This window comes from Leopardus geoffroyi, chromosome D4 (assembly GCF_018350155.1).
Source record: "Leopardus geoffroyi isolate Oge1 chromosome D4, O.geoffroyi_Oge1_pat1.0, whole genome shotgun sequence".
In the NCBI taxonomy this organism is placed as follows: domain Eukaryota; kingdom Metazoa; phylum Chordata; class Mammalia; order Carnivora; family Felidae; genus Leopardus; species Leopardus geoffroyi.
In genome coordinates, this window is record NC_059342.1 from 90,352,905 (window position 1) to 90,375,742 (window position 22,838).

Sequence of the window (22,838 nt, forward strand, 5' to 3'; positions counted from 1 at the left end):
CTTTTCATTCGAGGGTCTTAAGTTGTTTTACAATAATGAACTACCCCTCCATGAGCACAGTGGAAGGTGTGTGCATGCACATGAATGGGCTTGGCTATGTGCAGATATTTATTTAATAACTACCAGGCCGTAACTGCGGGAGTTCACGTAGCCACACTTTAATGGGGTGCAGGAAAGTAAGTGGAGACTCTTCAGCTGTCGGGCAAACATTTATTTAGTTCAGACGCCGGGCTAGAGGGTCAACGAACTCCCTTCTGTGTGGCCGCCAGGAAGTGGGCGTGATTCCTTTACGGGGCTTCCTCCTGCGGGAGCGAGTTTCTAAGGTAAGTCCAGAACCCGGGCGTTGAGCTCCCGGGCTGAAAACCCATCTTGGAAACGCCCCCTGGGATGGATCCGGTCCGGGCCATCCAAGAAATGAAGGCAACTGATTTCACCCATTTTCGCCTCTTGGGAGGCAAACAGGGGCTAGTTAGGAATTTCCAAACGTATATCGGGTGGGAAATTCTTAGACTTGAACTGCAAGGTCAGGTTGCTTATTTCGAAGCTGGTTCATGAGAAGCGGCTTGGGCGAGGCTCCAGGGCGAGGGGCCGTCCTTCCTGGCGCCTCAGGTGACTTCAGAGCGAGGTAGCAGCCTGCGGGGAACGCCACCTGCGCCTCTGGAAAGCCCCAGTGGTCCTCACACCGGCGACAGGCTGCTCTGAGGGGGCTTCCGGGCGGGGCGGGGGGCTGCCTGCCCGGCCTGATCCAGTGCGGGGGTCCAGGGCCTGGGTCCTCTGTGTAAACGGCGGATACAGCGGCGGTGCAGAAGGGGCCCAGAGAATCCCAGGGCCCCTGGGACAGGGAGAGAGCTGGCTTTAATTAGAGCTGAGAGACAGGAACTAAGTCAGCAAGGGATGACATCTTAATGAGGTTTAATGAAGCTGTCTGCTGATGGGGACAGCTGTCACCCAGAGCTGTATTCCAGCCAAGCCACTCCGTGACGGAGGAAACTCGGGGAAAGGCACAGTTTGCACGGTGCCGAGGAGGGCGGGGTGGTCTGACGCAGAGCCGGGATTCTTCTCCCACATCCCGACGCCTCTTGATTCGAGCACCTCGACCACGAGGGATCCCGGCTGCCGGGCCATGTTGGAATAGCGGCCCATGTGTCACACTTCCCTGCCGTGCGGAGCTAAGGCGTGCCCCTTCAAAGGCCTTGAGGATTTTGCAGGAGACGTCTTAGAATTCCGCCATCAGACACGGGAAATGCGGGAGGGGGCTCGCATGTGCAGGCTGAAAGGGGTTCATGGGTCCCTTCTCTTCCCGGGCCTCCGTTTCCCCATCCGTCCACTGGAGATAATGGGACCTCCCTCCCTCAGAGAGCTGCTGGGGGGCCTGCTGTGGGGTCAGCACGTCTGAGAGAGCTCAGCTTTCCCTCAGCTGCTCTGTATACTAGCCGGGTGGCCTTGGGCAGGGGGGAGCCTTCAGTTTTCCCGCCTGGAAATTGAGAAACCGACCTCACAGTGGGATTGTCGGAGTTCCCGGAGAAGCACAAGAAGCTCTCCGGCAGAGTAAGTTCTCAGAACTAAGGTTGGCTTAGTGAGATCACATAACATGAGCCTTGGAGGAGGTGCTCAGTAAAGGTTATCTCTCTTCCTCGTTGCTTTCTTTTCCTCTGCAGTAAAGAGAGTGCGGTGGTTCCAAGAGATCCCCGTGTAGGGAAGGTGCTTCCAGCCTTCATGTGGCCCAACAGCCTGTCTGCACCATCCGCCCCAGGACCTTTGCACATGCCAGCCTGAGAGCTGTTGCCTCTCTGGGCTGTCTCTTATCGTGTTCTGGGCTGGGGGTGGGGGCAGGTAGCTTGGGGAGCTGAGTGGCCAATCGAAGCCGAGATTTGTGGCCAATGTCATCAGTTTCACGGATATCAGAGAGGGAGGGGTGGCCACGGGGAAGCAGATGACCCACCCTCGACTTCAAATTATGTTGCATATCAATGGCAGCTGATCTCAGATGTCTGTCACGACTGGCTTACCCACATCTGGAAGTTCGGGGTCAGGAGCTCTGAGCACCTGTTTGTCAATCCTTAGCTGGCTTCACACAGCTCCCCTGAGGTGCCCAGACACCTGCTAGACGCTTTTCTCTATAGGCTTCTAGGAGGTCTCTCTGGTCGAGCTGGGAAAGGAGGCCAGGTCCTTCTACCTCTGGCTCAATGCTCTTTCTTACTTCCAAGAAGCCCCTTGGAGAACCCTTGGCTCTCCTGCCCTCCCTGGCTGACCCACAGGAATCTTCTTCTGGTCAGGTCTCTCCAAAATGCCAATCCAAGGTTGGTATCTTTCTTTCTTTCCCTGCCCACTTTCCCCTGACCCGGTCATGACTTGGCCATCCTGCGTCCAGGTCACAACAGGCCTACGGTGTTTTCTGAGGCGGCAGCTTTTCCCACAATCCCGCTATACATGAAAACAGTGGACTTCCCATGGGGCCCTCCTGGGCATAAGGCCACCTTGGTTCTCTGGGTTGGGGCGGGGGGGGGTGGTGCAAAGACATCCAAGGCACAGCCACTCTGCCCGAACAGCCTCTCGCCCGCAGAGCTAAGATTGGTGCACAAGGAAGGAGGATGAATGGTCCCCGGTGGTTTATGCTAGATGCCAAGTGAGTGATTAAGAGGCAGCAAAGACCCTGTGGAGTCAAATACGGGTTCCAATCCTGCCTTGGCCATTCATTAGCTGTGCAGCTTGGAGCAACCAAGGCCCTGAAGCTGTCTGGGCCGCTGTCACCTGAAAACCGGGACGGTAGTAACCGCTTTGCAGGATTCTTCTAAGCATGAGACAGAGGTGATGGAGGTAAAGGAGGCTGGTACACGGTCACCGTGGTGGTTGGGGGTGTTGGCACCAAGGGGGGCCCGTGAGCTCCTCTCACTCGCCAGCTGAGCTGGTTGGGGGTGAGTCCGCCACTCCTCTGGGCATTCACGTGTGAGCGCGGGGACCCCAGAGCACCCGGCCCCTGGCCCTAAAGGACTGAACTACCGAGAGGGGGCTTTTAAGCACAGGAGGGTTTGTGGATGGGTGGGACCCGGGAAAAGGTCAGGGGGCACACAGCTCTGGGGGTGTTCTGGGGCTGCACCTGACAAGGGCCCGGGGACCCTTTGGTGCCCTACAAGTGGCCTTCTCAGATGCTGTTCGACCTGCCCGGGAGGGAAGCAAGTCCAGCCGTGGGGCTGGAAGGCCAAACCCCCTTCTCCGCCGAATTCTTGGGGAGCTTCTTCCTTCTGGGTGACGCTCCGGTCTGGAACGGTCGGAGCAAATGACAAAACGAACACTCCGAGAATTCCAGACGGGACTCCGCCATTGCAAAAGCACACAGCAGAGAACCCTTTGGGACCCCACGAATTGTCTTCGTGTTGCTGCCGCCACTTATGTTTTGCCGGGGTTTACACGGTGCTTCCGTGCAGGTGTCTCCTGTGGCCATCGGGAACACATTGCTGTCTCAACCTGTGGCCGTGGTCACATCACAGATGAGCGGGTTCTGAAGGAGGACAGCAGGCGTGAAGGGCACCCACATCAGGTCAAGAAGCAGGACCAGATCCCCCGAAGCCACCGACGCAGCCTCAGCCACGACGCCTGCCCCAAGGGCACCCACACCGATGGCGTTCGAGCATCCTCTACGCGTCCCTCGCGCGTCTGGCTTCTTTCGCCCCACGCTGGTTGCCATAGTGTGGGCTTTCCCAGCCTCGGCACTGTTGGCCTTGGGTGCCGGGTAATTCTTTGTTGTTGGAGGCAAGGACCGTATTGTGCGTGGTTGGACGTTGAGCAGGAACCCTGGCCTCCACCAGCCACGTGGAAGGTAGGACTCCTTCCCACGTGGTGGCAACTCATGATGTCTCTGACACAGCCAGGTGTCCTCTGGGGGCCAAAAGTGCCCCTGATTGAGAACGACTGCTATGGAGTAGTCTACAGAATGAATACATCACAACTTTTTTATACACCTTATAACGGCCACTGGGATTGTTTCCGGTACTTGGCTACTACGAACTGAGATGTTGTGAGCGTTCTCAGACGGGTCTTTGTAGGACACAGGCACTCACTTCTGTTGGGTGGGCAGGAGGGAACTGTTGGGTTATCAGGTAGGCGTGTGTTTACCTTTAATAGACACTGCTAAATGGGGTTCCACAGTGGCTGTACCAGTCTGTACCTCCCACCAAGTGCATCTGCGTTCTGGTTGCTCCGCATTCTCACCAATAGCATTGAGTTTTTATTTTGCATTTCTCAGAGGTTAAGCCACTGGAAATATGGATCTTAGCCACTTGGACATCCTCTTAATGAAGTGCCTGTTCAGGTCTCTTGCTCATCCTTCCATAGGATTGTCTGCCTTTTTTTTTTTCTTATTGATTTGTAGCAGCTCTTTATATATGATGGGTAAAAGCCCTTTGTCAGATACTTGCATTGCAAAAAAATCTTCTCTCAGTCTATGGACTCAAATTTTTTAGAGCTAGAGGCAATCTGTGCTCCCCCAAGCTAACCCTCTGGTGCACTTGACTATTGTTACTTGTTTGATTATCCCTTTTCCAAAACGATACATTTCATAAGGGCAAAGGCTATGTCTCTGCTTTGTTCGGCTTAGGACTCCCAACACAGGGCTTGGTGCAGAGTCCGTGCAAGATATTTGTGGACTGAAAGAATGGGTGAAACTCCCATCTGAATGATTCTTGCAGCCTAAGGCTTCCAGGCACTTTGGCAATTGTTGACTCCCAGGCAACCCTCGGTAAAAAGCGCAGAGACCCAGACACCTGCATGCTTTTCCGCTCCCCCCACCCCTCAAGTAACAGCCAGCTCCTGAGTCTGTCTGTCTTTCCTTTGCCAGCTGGAAGTCTGCCCACCTGCACTTGCCCTGAGGGAGGCGGAGGCCTCTCCTGGAGAAGTCACATTTTAATTAACTTCCCCTGCAGTCACCAGAGAGGCCAGATCATTTTCATAAACAAATGAGAAGCCAGAGCTTTGTCGGCAGGCAGCTCGGAGTGAGTCTTGCGGAAGGAGTTCAAAGCAAACCGCCCAGCAGAGGCCCCCGTGCACTTGCCTGGAACTCAGAACTCCACCCCTCGCGAGGGAGGTGGGACCTGGGATTTGAGATGGCAAAGAAGAGAGAGAACCTCGTGCAGACGAGAACTGAGAAGAGTCTCCAAGGAGGCATTTCCTTCCTTCCGTCTTTCCTTCCCTCATTCATTCACCCCTATTTACTAGTATCTCTGCCATGCTGGGCACAGGGAAAAAGAGGAATGAGAAGAAGGGGGGTCGGGGAGGGGCAGAGGCGCAATCTTGGCACCTTCGGCTCAGTTTTGCTGTGAACATAAAATTGCTTTAAAAACTAAGGTCTATTAAAAAAAAAAAAAACTAAAAAGAAATTAACCTTAAAATAAAGACGGAGAGACTTTCCACCAGGGGGAGACCGACATCGAACTGATGGCCGTGCAATTAACGACTTGATTACACTGCTGTGTAACTCTAATGGCTTTCCTGAGACATAATTCACATACCATGCAATTCACCCAAATAAAGCCTACGGTGCAACGGCTTGCAGCCCGTTCACAGACTTGTGCAATCGTCCCCGCAGTCCATTTTAAGACACCTTGTAGCCATCACCCCTCCCGGCCGGAAGCAACCATTCACTCCGCTTTTCCTCCTCAAATTTGCTATTTGAGACGTTTCACGTAAATGGAATCGTGCAGTATGTGGTCCTGTGTGACTGATTCTTTCCCTGAGCGTCATGTTGGCGAGGCCCATCGGTGCCATCGAGGTGCCACTGTGCAAGTTTGTAAGTGCCCTGTAGGTAGAGCTCGGGGCCCTGAGATGCCATATAACAAAGAAAGTTGTCCGGACTGAAGGCAACCTGGGAGGGCTTCCCAGAGGAAGAGGCTTTTAATCTCAGGCATTTATTGAGAGCACCTGCTCTGAGCCACCAGGAAAAGGAAGGCAATAAAAGCCAGACTGGCTCGTTGATATTCGTCTAACTGGTGGATCTGGGTGTGGGCTGGAGACAGACGGCTTGGGTTCGAATCCCAAATTGGCCACTTCCTGCCGTGGGGACTTGGGCAAAACTGTTTGGCCTCTCAGTGCCTCAGCTGCCTCAGCTGAGAAATGGGGATAGGGATGGGTCCTGCCTCAGAGAAGTACAGGGACAACCAAATATCTTATCTGGAACACAGTCCGAACTCAGCACGGGCTCACTGAATGTTCTAAGGGCCTTACAGGCCAGGACCTCTGACCTCAGGCAGCTGCTACTTGAAAGAGAGGCCGTGTAATCTTTTTTTTTTTTTTTAAGCTTATTTATTTTTGACAGAGAGAGAGCACGAGCAGGGGAGGAACGGAGAGAGGGGGGGGCAGAGGATCCGAAGCGGGCTCTGTGCTGACGGCAGAGATCCTGATGCAGGGCTCGAACTCATGACCTGTGAGATCATGACCTGAGCCGAAGGCAGATGCTTAACCAACTGAGCCACCTAGGCGCCCCGAGAGGGGGCCGTGTAATCTAATGGTTAAGAGCTCCGGCCGGAGGCCAAACACTCCAGCCTGTGAAACCCAGCCCATCCCGTAGGAGCCGTGGGTCACGAGCACCTCTCTCGGTGTCTGCTTCCCTGTCTATAGGATGGGGGAGTCACGTGGTTGGTAATAGACCGATTTTGTTCCTACGACCCCCTTCTCGCGGGGCAAGGAGTTCACCCGGAGAGTGAGGAGAGCTGGCCGGCCACCGGGAAGGTCATGGTGGGCCTTGTTACCATATCCCCACCTGCAGGCGAGGACTCAAGGAGCATTGACGTCCTCACGGGCTCCGGTGAGGATGATACAAGCCATCTTTGGTAGGAATGAAGAGTCAGGTAGGAAAGATGGCCCCTCCTTGAACAGCGGCCTCCAGGTGAACGTCTGTGAACCACACCTTCCCGTGTGTCCCCTTGGGCCACTCAGCGCTGGGCTGGCAGGGCCAGGCTGGACCCCCAGGGACTGCTGCGCGCCCCTCCCCTCACACAAACGCACCTCCTCTTTCAAGGCCTCGGGGGTCCTCCTGACCCTGCTCACTTGTCCCCTATCACCAGCACACCGGGCAGGCTTTCCCGGTTGTGTCTCGATGCCCGGTGCCCCCGGCACTCACCTCGCGCCGGAGGTGACGGCGGAGGGCTCCGTCATCCTTACCCTAGTGGCCCTGAAGGTCACCCACGGGGCCCGCGGCCAAGTGAGCATCCGATTGACTCCTGTGGCTGAACCTGTCGTGATGCGGTTGGTCTGCGATTTCGCTCCTCACCTTGGCTTTGTCTCTGTCCCCACACAGGCTGAACTTGGGAAGCCCCGAGAAAGAAGTTACACTCTGCCTGGAATTGATTTCAATTACGGGCTCTACGTCCGGGGGCTGGATGGAGGGGTCCCCGAAGGTGAGCAGGCGTACTTTGGAGCCCCGGGGGGGGGGGGGCACGAGCTCGCAACCTAGGCGGCTGGCCGCGCTCCAGGGAAAGAGCCAGAAAGTCCCGGGGCCTGCCCCGCAGCGTGATTCTGGTGGAAAACTGCAGTCTGGGCTTGGCCGAGACGGGGAGGTCCAGGCAGGGTCCGGGTCTAAGGTGTCAGGGAAACAGCATGGGCCCCAGCCAGGGTGGAACCTTGTGCCCTGCCCCGTTTGAGCTTCGAGCACAGAACGGGCTCAGGACCAACCCTCTGATGGCCCCAAGGAGGTGAAGGCCAGGCGAACCCGGCTTGGCAAAGGATGCTCTGGGGCCCTCCGGAGTCTCTGGGAATCCTGACCCCTCCCTTTCCAGAAGGCCACACAGGGCCGTCACACAGCAGGCCCCGGGTTAACGGGAGGCACACACGCCCCAGTTTCTTCTCGGTCAGGTGCCGCGGCCTGACCGCCGCACCACCGTTCCGTCCCTCCCTGCCCTCAGCCCTTGGACACTGGAATGTGTTTAAGCAGCAGCCCACGTGCCCCCACGAGCTGACCCGGAACTACGTTGCCATGAATCGCGGGGCGGTGAAAGCCGGCCTGGTGACTGCTCGGGAGAATTTCCTCTATCGCCAGCTCAACGACATCCGCATCAGTGACCAGGATGACCGGCACGTCAAGAAGGAAATGCCCTCCCTCCCTCCAAACATGACGTTTGGGGTCGTGGCACGGTAAGTGGCCGGGACACCAGGCTCGATCCCTCACCGGGGGGCCGGAGGGCACTCAGAGGTGACTGAACTGGGGAACCGTGTACGGCATGGCCTTTGACTCCAGGAAGGGGGGGGGAGCGCTCCAGGCCTGGGCAATCGGTGTAGCTCACAAACCTTGGTCACGGTGATTGGGGCAGCAGCAGACATGCAACCCACGTTCCAACTCTGGGATGCGTGACATTCTCTAAGAGTAGAATGCGGGGGCGCCTGGGTGGCTCGGTCGGTTAAGCATCCGACGTCTGCTCAGGTCGTGATCTCACGGTCGGTGAGTTCGAGCCCCGCGTCGGGCTCTGTGCTGACGGCTTGGAGCCTGGAACCTGCTTCGGATTCTGTGTCTCTGCCTGTCTCTGCCCCTCTCTGCCCCTCCCCCACTCATGCTCTGTCTCTGTCTCTCAAAAAATAAACATTAAAAGAATAAAAAAATAAATTTTAAAAAGTAGAATGTGGTTGCACGTAATCAAATCTCAACTCAAACCGGCTCAATATTTTTTTAAGTGGAATTTATTGGCTTACATGATTGAAAAGCTCGGGCACAGCTTCAGGCACAGCTGCATCTAGGTCACCAAGGGATGTTATCGGTATTGGGTATGTGTCGCCATGTCTTGGCTGTGCTTCCCAATCTCGGCTTTGTTCTCTGACAAGCTGCTGCCTCGTGTAGCTAAATGACCAGGAACAGTTCCATCCTCAGGGGGAAGGGCACAGAAGCTACGGCAGCCTTCAGATTAAGATTCCTTGGTCCAACTTTAGAGCCTTGCCGATCCCTGAATCAGCCACTGTGAGCAGGGATTGTGAAGTACACTAAGTACACTGATTGGCCAGTTCTGGGTCACATGTCTGCCTCTGAACCAATTGCTGAGACCAGGAGATTCTGATGCCCTGATTGGCCAGGCCTGATCCCCTGCCCCTTCTTGGGCGGGGTAGGTGTTTGGGCTCAGTCTCCACCATCCACATGGGGCTGGTGGTGGAAAGGATGTAGAAATCAAGGCTCTGACCCCGGAAGGAGAACAGAACACAACAGTAGGCGAAACAGCAGATGTTCAATGCACCAGGGCTTCCTAACCCATGATGTGTCACAGCACAAAAAAATCACTGGTGTTTGTGCCTCGCACTGTGCAAATAAACAGAAGTGCCCGTAGCTAGCAACGGGTGGCCTGGGGCCGCCAAGCCCCAACCAGATGCCCGTGACCGAGAAGCCAATATCTTGGTCCATCTATGTGGCAGTGCCACCGACAGTCTGTCCCCAGCCTCTTTCCCACCTTCCTCCCACTGTTCCTGGGTAGGTGACTTCCTCTGGCTCTCCCACCATACTTTATTGTTATTATTACTATTATTATTATTATTGGCGATGGTTCCTTCTTTATTTTTTATTTGTTCTAATTATTTTCTATTGTGGTAAGATTTACTGGGTTTTTTTTGAAGTTTTTGTTTATTTATTTTGAGAGAGAGAGAATGAGTATGAGTGGCAGGGGGTGGGGGGGGAGCAGTGAGAGAGGGAGAGAGAGAATCCCAAGCAGGAACCACGCTTCCAGGGAGGGGCCTCACGCGGGGCTCGAACTCACAAACCGTGAGAGCACGACCTGAGCCGAAATCAAGAGTCAGATGCTTAGCCGACTGAGCCACCCAGGCGCCCCCAGATTTGCCATTTTTAAATGTACAGTTCAGTGGCCTTAAGCACATTCACACTGCTGTGCAACCCACAGCACCATGCATCTCCAGAAGCCTTTCTTCATCCCGGACTGGAACTCGGGCCCCATTTGGTACCTCTCTGTTCCTCCCTTCCCTCCGCTCTCTGTAACCACCATTCTCCTTTCCGTCTCTACGATTGTTGACTTCTGGAGATACCGCATCCAAGCGGAATCATGCCAAATTTGCTCTTTTGTTTCTGGCTTGTTTCACTTACCGTAATGTCCTCGAGGTTCATCCACGTTGTAGCGGTGTCCGAATCTCCTTCCTTTTCAGGGCCGAATGATATTCCGCTGTGTGGATATGCCGCGTTGCGTTTCTCCGTTTATCCGTCGATGGGCATTCGGACGGTGTCCACCTTCTGGCTATCGTGAATAGTGCCGCCGTGAACACGGGTGTGCAAATACCCGCGTGCGTCCCTGCTTTCAGTTCCCTTGGGTATCTACCCATGGGTGTACTTGCCGAGTCACGCGGGATTCCAAGTTTAGCGTTTTGAGGACGTGCCATCGTGTTTTCCCTACTTTTGTATGCCTTCCCCCGCCTGTTCTCGCCACCCTACCTAGTAAAACCTGCTCATTCTCCGGAGTTCAGCTCAGCGTCATCTCTGCGGTAAAGCTCTCCCACCTCCCATGGTCTCAGCTGTACACGTCTCTCTCACCGGACATGCGTTTCTATTCGCCAGCCCTCCAAACATGGAACGTGACCGTACAGACACATTGGAAAATCATTTCTGGTCCAGATTAACGGTCGTTGGCACACCCCCCTTCCCCCCACCTTTGAAATAATGCCCTAGGGGCGCCTGGGTGGCCCAGTCGGTTAAGCGTCCGACTTCAGCTCAGGTCACGATCTCGTGGTTCGCGAGTTCGAGCCCCGCGTCGGGCTCTGTGCTGATGGCTCAGAGACTGGGGCCTGTTTCAGATTCTGTGTCTCCCTCTCTCTCTCTCTGCCCCTCCCCCGTTCGTGCTCTGTCTCTCTCTGTCCCAAAAATTAATAAACGTTAAAAAAAATAAATTAAAAATAATAATAATAATGCCCTAAAGTCAGTCCCTCCAAGGCAAGGTTTCCCAAGGCCGCCTGGAGTACAGAAGGACAGAGACTCCCACTGTGTGCCAGACCGCTAGACTAGTCCAGGCCGGTCACCAGTGTCCCCAAGGCGGCATGGTGTCTGGGAGCAGCCGTCAGCCTAGGGCTCTCGTTCCAGCGGGGTCCCCGACAGTTTTCCCTCCAAGGCTTCTGTTTCCTGACCTGTGAATGGGATGTTAGAGCAGTAACACGGCCGGCTGGGATTCTCAGGTTATGTTTGGCCTCTGTGTCGGTTTCCTTTCCTTGTCTTGGAAGGGCCTGTGCGGGGAGGTGCGTGGGGTTACTTGCCCAGCTTAGGCAGGGAGAAATGAACCAATCTCCCTAAGCTGGGGTCTCAGCCTGAAGTGCTTATACTTAAAAACAAAATTTTAGAAGACATAGGACGTGAGCCATCACCTGGTTCAAAGCCATGATTTAAAAGAAGAAAGCAGGGGCACCTGGCTGGTTCAGTGGGTGGAGCCTGTGACTCTGGATCTTGGGGTCCTAAGTTCGAGCCCTACGTTGGGTATAGAGCTTACTTTATAAAACTAGGAAATAAAATAAATAAGACAAGGAAGCAGACGTTCAGAGAGATCAAGACACTTTCCCAAGGTCACACAGCAAGTGGGGACCAGACAAGAGTCAGATCTAGAGCCAGGTGGGCGGACTCCCCGTCCAGTGCTCTTTCTTGCACACTCGCCTCCTTGGGACTGAGGTACAGCGCCAATGCCCACAGTTCCCGGTCCTGGAGCTGCGTTATTCCACGTACAGTGGAAAAGCCGAAGTCAGCTGGGCTCAGAAAGGACATCCATTATCATCTGGCTTTCAATATAAAATCTTAAATTGCTATAAAACCGAGTGGCTACAATTCGAGGGTAAGGACGTGATGAAGTGCCAGCTATATCCTCTGTGATGGTAAATGGGCTTTGCATATGCAAATTGAATGGATTTTAAAATGGTATTTAATGACAATTTTCGTAGCAGACGTTAACATTAATTGCACAAAAATGAAAATGCTGCATTAGGTTGCTGTTAGCAGCAAATATCGTGGCCATAAAGCTTTATCTTTATCAACAGCAGCCCTCTCTCATGTGTCAGGGCGGCCCAGCAAATTGCAAGCAAAAGGGCTTTTACGGAACAAAAATATCCCCCGAAGCAGGCCCAAATCAGCATCAATTTTGCTTTATTTCTTCGTAAATGGAGGTTAAATGGCCGCTGGAAAGGCTTTTACTGAGCTGCTCAGTGAGCGTCCAGAACCCCTCAACCTCACAACGTAAGTAGAAGGAGCAGTTAAGACGCGATCGCCCCTCTCCGTAATGGGGCTATTACTTTAAAGTTATGGGGCCGAGGCCCCTTTCCTAATGATCACCTTTTACAAGCCTCAATTGTATTTATTTCTTTACTTTAAAAGCCTGTTAAAAAAAGTAGAAAACAAATCTGATTACACACCACTACCCGAGGAGTTGTTGGGGGCGATTTGGTCCAATAAATAAATAAGCAAATGAGTACCGTTTACTCACAACTACAGATATGTTAAAAAATAATAATAACAAAATACACAGAAAAGCCACTCGAAGCTCGGGACGCTCCCGAGCGTGTGACCGCCGTGTGAGATAAAACTCTGACCCCAGCTCTTCTCCCTGTCCCCCGGATGTCAAATCTCTTACCCTTTGACGTATTTCACGATGGACGGGATGACGGAGTCCGTCTGTCCTTCCACTTGGCTGATTTGGTTTCCAATTCACACTGCTTTGTCACAGATGGTCACTAAATCGGAAAGGTGCATTTCAGTCCACGAGCTGGTGTGGCTAAACGAAAGTGGAGGCCCCAAGCCATGATGGGGAAACGGTGCCCGTGTGGCCATGCAGTCACGAGCGGGGAGCCACGGCCAAGTCAGCCCACAGAGATGTTTGGCCCATCCAGTGACGAAAGCTGTGAATGAGTTGCCACGTTTATTAAAAAAAAACCTTTTTTTTAATGTTTATTTTACTTTTGAGAGAGAGAGAACCAGCCGGGGTGGGTCAGAGAGAGAGGGGGACAGAGGATCTGAAGCGGGCTCCACACTGACCACAGAGAGCCCGATGTGGGGCTTGAACCCACAAACCGCGGGATCATGTCCTGAGCTGAGGTCGGACACTTAACCGACTGAGCCACCCGGGCGCCCCATGAGGTGCCACATTTAAAAAGCCAGGAGATTTCATAAAAACAACAACAACAACAACAATAAACCTGGATTTCCCGCTTCACCTAAAAAGCCAGAAGCCCAGGGGCACCTGAGTGGCTCAGTCAGTTAAGCGTCTGACTCTGGATTTCGACTCCAGTCATGATCTCTCGGTTTGTGAGATCGAGCCCTGCATCGGGGTCTGTGCTAATGGCTCGGAGCCTGGAGCCTGCTTCGGATTCTCTGTTTCCCTCTCTCTCTCTGTCCCTCCCCCACACTGTCTCCCTCTCTCTCTCTCTCTCTCTCTCTCTCAGTGAATAAAGTGAAAGATTGGACGCCCTGCACCCAGGGTCTGCACTCAGGCACCAGGGGCTGGAGCTGAGAGGCAGTGCCCCTTTCGGACAGGTCCCCGCGCGCCCCCCCCCCCCCAACCCCAGCCTGGCTTCTCCCATCTTTGCCATCTGTCTGGTCCTGGTGGGCACTGAGTTTGCAGCTGCTGGTGTCGACTGGTCGTCCTGATCCCTCAGCTAACTGCTGCCTCTCTTTGTCCCCTGATGAAGGTCGGGGCCACCACGAACAGAAGCCGCTCTGCACTGAGTGTACGAGGCAGGCATTTTGTGTGTGTGATCGCTGATGCTAATCTCGGTCCTACGAGGCAGGTATCATGCCTCCGCCTGACATCTGCTTCACGGTCCAGGAAAGGGGGCGCGCAGGCCCCGCTGCTGGCTGCACGGTGGCAAAGCTGGACTTGTTCCCCGTCCGGCTGGCCGGCTTTGAGGACCGCACCTCTAGGATCGGGCAGCTGGAGACAGCCTGTGCCTTACCGCTCTGCTGTTTCGCTGTCAAATCTCAGACTTCAGGTCAGGGAAGGATTTTAAATTCTTATTACCCGCGTGTAGGGCCGTAACACGAATCTCCAAGCATGCTGCGACCCAGGGTCCATAAACAGATATGTCTGGAGGCCAGAAATGTAACTATTAAGGAAGCACTTAATTATTGATGCATTTTAACAAGTGTTTGCAAATGCTCCCATGCCCTTGGCACATCTTAATTGTTACTGCTCCTAATTGGTCCAGCGTTGTGGATTATGATGAGTCAGGGACTGGCGGGGAGGGGGGAAGCAGCAAGAGCGGGGCAGCAGCTGGCGCTCCTGGAAGGTTCTGGGCGCCCGGAGCCCCCCACCGTCCTGCCTGGGAGCTCACGCCATACACGAGGCAAGGCTGCTAGCCGGGGATGGGGGGTGGTGGGGGGGGGATCCATCACTCAGTAAGCAAATGGCCACTGCGTGTCTGGGTATGACACGTGCCAGATGAAGGGTAGGTAGCCCGTGAGCCAGTAATGCCCCGAACCAATAATGGCAACTAGGCTTTATTGTTATAACGACGTGTCAGGCGCTGTGCTGAGCGCCTCCGATGCACCCCGTCCTTAAATAACTCTGAACAGCTCAGTGAGTGCCACGTTGGGACTCCTACCTGCCCGTCTTGCAGAAGAAGAGACAGAGGGTCAGAGAGGTGAAGTGATCTGCCCCTGGCTGCGCTGCACTCGTGACGGTGACCGTGGCAGTGAGCTGCTTGCCTCACAAACACAAGGGTGGAGGTGATACGCTTAGTTTTTTTCTGCACTCGAGGGGGGCTGAGACAGAATGTGTATGTACACTATACAGAGAGAGTACGGCCGTCCTGTCTGGATTTTTCTTAAAGCCTTAAAGTTAATCTGAACACGGTGAGCTTCCCCCTTTGATGCGCCCTCCCCTTCCCCTTGCCCTTCCCCTTTGCTGGCTCCCCACTTCCTGATAGACAAACTCCTTGCCGGGGCACCGGGAAGTCTCACTACACTAGATGCTCCAAGCCTGCTGTGCTCACCTCGGTATCCCTGGTGCTGACCACAGTGCCCTTGCTGAAGGGGCCCTCGGGAAATCCGCGCCAAATGAACGCACGAGCGAGTGGCCACGTTGGAATCTGAGTGGGAAGCCGGCAGCAACGTGCGACTTTCGTAGGATACTTGCCTCATCCGCCAATTAGGCTAGTCTAGACCCTCCTCCCCCCTCCCCCCCCCCCCATCCTGGTGCTGAGCGCGTTTAGACCATGGAGCAATGAGAAACACAAGAAAGGTAGGAAATGCTACCAGCCCACCCTCTGTCTGTGCTGCTGCTCGCCCAGCTATCAGATGCATCATCAGCCTGACATTGACAAATGTGAAGGATGGAGGAGATTCTACAGGCTGTTAAAAAATGTTTGCTGCCTGACAGGTTTTTTGAATCTTTCTGCCAAGCTGATTTATTTTACAAATTTACAATGGGCCCATCAATCACTCCGGGTTATTTTGTTTCTCCCAGAGCGGACGGCCAAAATCCAAGCCGCCCGCCCGAACTCCTATAAAATGATAATAAGCCCCTTCCCAGACGACCGTCCCGGGGTTGCAAGACAGGTTCCCAGTGGGGAGACCTGCTCCAGATTTATGGGTGGCCCAAAGCCCGGCTGAATGAAACGGGGCTGACCACAAGGGGGAGCGCGTGGGTCTCCCAAAGACCCCCCCCCCCCCCGCCACCCCCCACCTCCGCCCCAAGACTGAACCTGAAATGCACTTCCTGCCGACCGACCCAGGGGCTCAGTGGCTCAGTGCGCGGCGGGCCTGCTCCCGCGCTGGCAGTCACCAGTTCTCTGCTCTCCCGGACACTCCGCTCCTGGAGGCCGGGGACAATGTCAGTTTCGTCCACTGCTACATCATCAAAGCCAGGCACAGAGTAGGTCCTCAGGAAGTGCTTGTTGAGGAAAAATACGGTTCAGGGCCTTTGCAGGCTTTGAGGCAGAGTAATTGACAGTGAACTCACAGCACACTTGAGACCAGAGAGGGGATGGGAAAGCCAGAGTCTTGTGTCATTTAACGGACTCTGCTGTGTTCCCCTGTGGTTGATGTTATGGCTCAGGATTGTGGTCACGCTGTCTCAAAGAGTGAATATGTCCCATGGCCTCATTACTAGAGGTAGCAAGTCCCGAACAAGGGAGGCTACCTTCCTACTCTATTCTGCCGCTCACGTCACACTTGTACCATCAAGTTAAAAAGCGGGAGGCATCATACAGTCGGGGAAGGTCCGCAAGTAGGAAAGTGTCCAGAGGCGGCAGGTTGGTGGGTGGGATGAGGGACAGAAACCACCGTGTACAAATGTGATGAAAAATGAGGACAGTGGAGGGGCTTTTCTTCTCAGAGACTTGAGAGAGCAAAACGGGGCCCGGTGTGTGTTTGGAGAGCGGTACGGGTGGCTGACGTCACGGAGCCCTCGCTGAACGGCTGGCTGGCACGTCATCTCACTAAATCCTCACGACTCTATCGAGCAGGGACCATTATCCCCACTTTACAGACGAGGAGACTGAGGCTCGGAGGGTCACTTGCCCGAGGCCACACGGCCAGTTGGTGACAGAGCCGGGATCCGAGCCACGCCTCCTGCCCACGGCCTGCGCAATTCCAGCAGACAGAGCCAGGCCCCGAGTGAGGAGATCATTTCTCATCCTGAGCGCCATCCACGAGGCCGCCCGCGTCCCAGCGAGCCCTGGCCGCAGACGTCGACGAGCACTTCCCGGGGACCCGGCTCCCCACAGAGTAACTCGGGATGTCCTCACTGCAGCCCAGCGCCTCCATGTACCCGGGAGGAAACTGAGGCAGGCAGAGGTTATGTCCTTTCGCAAGAGATCACAGGTGGAATCGGAGGCATGGGGATTCGGGTCCGGGTGACTTACTCCGGGACCCTCACGCTTAGAACAAGCCTTAGCTTAGATGGAGGGGTTGGCTACCCCAGATGGCTGCCAGGCCGGAGCCTGGGACACCCCAAACTGTGTCCGAGCAGGGTCCTCCCTCCTCAGGGACAGCCTGCTTCCGTGCACCTGGCCTGGAGGACAGGCCCAGGCAGGGAGATGGGGCTGGGAGGACGTGGTGGGGAGGGCCCATCCTCCCTCCCTTCCTCTCTGGGAGCCCTGCCTGGCTGCTCGTGCTATAACCTCTCCCACCTCCCCAAACTCCCTCTCACTCCTCCCTCCGAGGCGGCTTTGTTGCCGGAGCCGCGAATGAGACATTTTTCATGCTTTGCCTTTTTTTCCCTCTCCGATCTCCTGCGGCCCAGACAGAGATTTATTCCCGGCCCGAGGCTCCCGGCATTCGGAGCAGGGAGGGCTCAGGGAGGCGCTGATGGGCCCATAATGGATAGGGCCGCGCTCCCCTGGGGCCTGGCCCTCCCGAACCCCATCCATCAGGAGCGGCTTGGTGCCAGGGTCAGCGCTAACGAGGCCGCAGGCCGCTCCCCCTCGGGGCCTCCCCAGCTCACCGCTCCCGCTTTTGATTTTTCCAGAGCCGGGCCGCGCCTGCCGGCATCGGGGGGCAAACGTGAGAGTGGGCCCGGCGCCCGTCCTCCGCGGCCCCGGTCTTGACACCGTCGGAGGGCTTGCTGGGCTGCGGCTGGCCCTGCCCCTCCGTGACACGGTGGCCCCCGTGACATGGGGCACAGAGGAGCTGCTCCCCGCTGGGAGCCAGCCACCCATCCCTGGTGTGGCAGGGAGAGCCAGGCTTCAAGCCTGACTCGTCACCGTGCAGGACCCCCAAGCAGAAGAATTCAGAGTGGGGGCGCCTGGGTGCTTCAGGCAGTTAAGCGTCCGACTTCGGCTCAGGTCACGATCTCGTGGTTCACGAGTTCAAGCCCCGCACCGGGCTCTGTGCTGACAGCCCGGAGCCCGGAGCCTGCTTCGGATTCTGTGTCTCCCTCTCTCTGTGTCTCTCCCCTGCTCTCACTCTGTCTCTGTCTCTTAAAAATAAATAAAACATTTTTAAAAATTAAAATAGAAAAGAAGAAGAATTCAGAGGAAGCATGTCCCTGAATACGTTGCGCCCAGGGGCCAACTCGGTTCTCTTCCCTTTGGGGACCAGGTGGAGGCAGCCATTCAAGCCAGAAGCCCGGGCGCCCGCATTACGTTCGGTTAATAATACCAGCTTCCGTTTCCTTAGCTCCTCCGGGGCCAGGCATGGGGACCGGCGCTCTATGCACAGCCCTTTACGTGACCTTCACCATGACCCGTTCGTAGCAGCATGCTCTCTACCGTTGGGGAAACTGAGCCGCGGACACACGTACCCGTGATCCCGTGGCCGGAAAGCGGGACTTGACCTCAAAGGTCCCATCTGCTACTTGTGTCCTGTACTGCGTGTTCACGCAGCGCCAGGCCGTGCCGGCACCACGTGGGGTGTTTGGGACACAGAGAGGAAGCGGGACACAAAGCAACACACAGCGATGCGGCGCACGTTGCTTCTGGCGGGCAGAGGAGGGCGGGAGAGGGCCCCGGGGGACTTTGGGCCCTGCCTGGCTCTGCTCATCGCTGTATCCCCAGGGCCTAGCACAGGCCTGGCACATAGTAGGTGCTCAGTAAGTGCTTGTTGCTGTACCGCGTGGCTGGATTGTGACCCGTCCCCGACTTGGAAACAGGCCAACGCTTGAATGAGCAAGTCTTTTCCTAGGTGTGGGTTGGCTGGGCACGGACCTTCGGTTATCAGTGTCCCGTAACAAATCCCCACAAGCCTGGTGGCTTAAGACAACAGAAACGTCCTCTCTCCTAAGGTGGAGCCCAGAAATCCGAAATCGAGGTGTCATGGGGCCCCATTCCCTCCGAAGGGTCTGGGTGCTAGCCTCTGCCAGCTCCTGGTGGCCCCAGGCGCTCCTGGGCTTGTGGCCGCACCTTCCAGTCTCTGCTCTGTGACCACATGGCCTCTTCTCAGGGTGTCTGTGTCCCTCCTCTTTTGTCTCCAGGAACGACACGTGTCACCGGATTTAGGGCTCCCCCAAATAATCCAGGGTGATCTGACCTTAAGATCCCAAAGCTAGTTACATCTGCAGAGGCTCCTTTCCCCAAACAGGTCACATTCATGGGTTCTGGGGCTTAGAACGAGGACGTATCTTTGGGGGGGGGCCACTTTTCACCCCCCTGTAATCATCAAGGCGCCTTACCGCCAAGTCAGAAAGCCCTGCATTTTAGTCACCGCGGGGTTTTGAGGAAATTGCCTGTATTATTTTTGTTTAATTGATTTATTTTGAGAGAGAGTGCCAGGGAGGGGAGGGACAGAGGCAGAGGGAGAGAGAGAGTTCCCAAGCAGGCTCCGCATGGTCAGTGTGGAGCCTGGCGTGGGGCTCGAACTCACAAACCGTGAGATCATGACCTGAGCCGAAACCAAGAGTCGGCTGCTCAGCCAACAAGGCGCCCCTAGGAGGCAACTGCCTTTAGAGTTACCGCCTGGGGATTTGTGCTGCTGGAGTCTTGTTACATGTGTCCCATCATGTTTTTGTGGAAAACAAGACAGTAGTTTGCGATCAAAGGTTTTAATCAGAGAAAAGACGAGAGGTATCGATGCCTCCCAGAGGAGCACATGTTTCGCCCCTCCTTTCTGCGTTTCTGTGTTTATTAGGAAACTCTCCAAAAACACAGCAAAGTTCAGAAGTTTCATAACCAACTCCATGAACCCGCCGCTCAGATTTAGCAAACTTAACCGCCTGGCCGTATTTGCACCTGAGGCTTTTTAAAAAATTATCGTTAAATCGGGGCGCCTGGGTGGCGCAGTCGGTTAAGCGTCCGACTTCAGCCAGGTCACGATCTCGCGGTCCGTGAGTTCGAGCCCCGCGTCAGGCTCTGGGCTGATGGCTCAGAGCCTGGAGCCTGTTTCCGATTCTGTGTCTCCCTCTCTCTCTGCCCCTCCCCCGTTCATGCTCTGTCTCACTCTGTCCCAAAAATAAATAAACGTTGAAAAAAAAATTTTTTTTTAAATTATCGTTAAAGAAATAAACTAGAACTCGGGGCGCCTGGGGGACTCAGTTGGTTGAGCGGCCGAGTTCGGCTCAGGTCATGATCTCGCGGTCTGTGAGTTCGAGCCCCGCGTCGGGCTCTGTGCGGACAGCTCGGAGCCTGGAGCCTGCTTCGGATTCTGTGTCTCCCTCTCTCTCTGCTCCTTCCCTACTCACGCTCTGTCTCTCTCTTTCAAAAATAAATATTTAAACATTTTTTTCAATTAAAAAATAATAATATAGAACAAATGCAGCTTGAAACCCCATCTCACCCCTCCCTCACCCCACGCCCTTCCCTCCGTTCCCAGAGGGCCACCCCGAGGTTGGAAGAGGCATGCTTTCCATCCAGATTTCCCCAATCTTTCCTACACCGTTCGAGGTCCATAAATAACGCAGGTGAGTTCGCGTGGCTTCAAGCCACATAAATCACGTTGCGTGGCGACTTGCTTTTTTCACCCCGCACCTTTGCAAATGTCGCCCTGGTCCGCTGGGTGGGTGTGTCCGTCCTCCATCGCCGGACACGCGGGGGCGCTCCTCGCTTCCCGGGTGCGAGATTCCTCCGGGTCACATTCACGGGCGGAGCGGCTGGGCTCCAGGGCGACCCTCCTCGGCTTACACCAGATGCCGGTGCTCTCTCTGCCTCCCTCACTGCCCCCCACCCCCACGGGACAGGGATGCTCTGCCTGCTACTTACTGTGTCCCCAGACGCCAGGACCCCTGCACGGCAGGCTCCTGAGTGGTCTAGAAGGCATGTCGTCCCCTGTCCTGTCCACTGGCTTCTCTGAGCCTTTTCCCCCCAGAGGGGCTCAAGCCACAGCCCCTCTGCACAGGTGCAGGTGCCCAGGAGGGGAGCTCCCCAGTTTCGGGTGCAGGCCCCCAAGGTTGAGGGAAGCTGCCAGCAAGGCTCCTCCGCCCATCCTGCGGCCGCCGCCGCCTCTGGGCACCTGTGTGGGGAAACTGCTAATTGACTTCACCCTTGTGAAAAATGTTAACAAATTGCAAATGACCTCTTCGACAAATTTAGAAGCCAGAAGTCTGCTGCTAACTGGGCCTCCCTCCTCTGTCATTAGCTTTTATGTTGGATCCACAAACAATTAAAAAATAACCACAAGCCCAGAGGTCCTCTTCTCTAATTAGCTCTAAGAGTCCTGCCAGAGAGAGAGAGCTGCGCCTCAATTACCGCCCTTCCTCCCGGCTAGTTAGAAAAGACAGGCCCTCGGGCCAAGGGGCGACAATTAAGAACGAGGCGGCTGTGGGGGTGAGGAGGGGAGTGGGCATCGCGGTGTGCCCTTGGGGCCCACGCCTCCCGGTCCTACCCTACGCTGCGGCCAGTGGCCCCAGGTTGGAGGGTCCTCTGCCCGGGAAAGGCTCAGAGCTGTAACCCCCAGGGGGGACCGGGGACCACACGAGCCAGGATCACCCGTGGGGTGGGGTAAAATGCAGATGCCTGGGCCCCCGTCCTGGTGGGTCAGAATGTCTGACAGCGGGACTCAGGCATCTGTACTTTGTTGCTGACGTTTATTTATTTATTGTTAGAGAGAGAGCAGGCACACAGGAGGGGCAGAGAGAGAGGGAGAGAGAGAGAGAGAGAGAGAATCCGGAGCACAACCCGATGCGGGGCTCGAACTCACAAACCGTGAGATCGTTCACCTGAGCCGAGATCAAGAGTGGGACGCTTAACCGGCTGAGCCCCCCAGACGCCCCCATGGGCATCTGTACTTTGAATAAACTCCCTGGGTGATTCTTACTGGCCTTCAAGATTCAGGGTCTGTGTCCTCAATGGGATTGGAACGCGTTCTGTGACACACAGCCCAGGCCCCGTCTTCCTGCTCCCGGGCAGCTGGCTACGGCCGGACTTCCGTGGGCCCGGGCACTCTGGCCTTCGTGAGCCCCTTCCTCCACACAAAAAAAGTATTATAATAATTAAAGCTATGTTACGGCTGTGCTGATTTTATTTTATTTTTTTTTTTTTCAACGTTTATTTATTTTTGGGACAGAGAGAGACACAGCATGAACGGGGGAGGGGCAGAGAGAGAGGGAGACACAGAATCGGAAGCAGGCTCCAGGCTCTGAGCCATCAGCCCAGAGCCCGACGCGGGGCTCGAACTCACGGACCGCGAGATCGTGACCTGGCTGAAGTCGGACGCTTCACCGACTGCGCCACCCAGGCGCCCCTGATTTTAAAAGAAATTAAAACACGTTCGTGGGTCCCTAACAGTGTCCTAGGGCCTCGGCTCCAGGCCTCCTGGCCCAGGGGACAGCTTGGCCCTGCCTTTTCCCTCAGGCCCGTCCAAAGCCTTCCTCCTCCGCGGGAGTTTCCTCTCCTCCCCCACCCCTTCCGGGGGAGCAGAGATGAAGGCAGGGAGGAGCACGGAGAGCCAGCCTCCAAGTCCGAAGTCTCCACCCTCAACACAAGGTTCTCCTGCTCCTGGGTGGAGGGATCTGACCACATCACCTAGGATCTCTGTGGGCCTCCCTTTCTCCGTCTGCGAGTGGGGTCCACACCCCGTCCTCCCGGGTCAGAAGACACGGTGTGAGGTCATCAGTAGAGAGTTCTTTGAGCTCTTGGGAAGAGAGCCGCGAAGTATTGTTACTCAGGAGGCACAGGGCGGGGCTACGGTGTCACCCGCCTGCAGAGGCCTGGCAGGTACAGGGAAGCCTCACTAGGTGAGGCAGTAGGGAGTGGTAGGGTCTGTGTCAATCTGGAGCACACACCTGGTCTAAGGGCAGCGGGCTACCGATACGTGGGAGTGTGGGCCCAGCGTTGCCATTACCAGACAATCTAATGCCTCATTCAGGAAGGCCAGGCGTTTGGATTAAAAACAACAACCACAGGGGCGCCTGGGTGGCTCAGTCGGTTAAGCGTCCGACTTCGGCTCAGGTCACGATCTCACGGTCCGTGAGTTCGAGCCCCGCGTCGGGCTCTGTGCTGACGGCTCGGAGCCCGGAGCCTGCTTCCGATTC

The 22,838-nt window shown here is 55.5% G+C and overlaps 1 protein-coding gene across 1 annotated transcript in view; it reads left to right on the forward strand.

The window, feature by feature from the left end:
• The window catches only part of CFAP77 (cilia and flagella associated protein 77), a 131,043-nt gene that overhangs the window by 65,482 nt on the left and 42,723 nt on the right, over nucleotides 1-22,838 (forward strand). Inside the window, exons 2-3 of the mRNA XM_045468280.1 lie at nucleotides 7,289-7,388; nucleotides 7,893-8,121. Of these exons, the coding sequence (XP_045324236.1) occupies nucleotides 7,289-7,388; nucleotides 7,893-8,121 (329 nt within the window). The remainder of the gene's footprint in view (nucleotides 1-7,288; nucleotides 7,389-7,892; nucleotides 8,122-22,838) is intronic.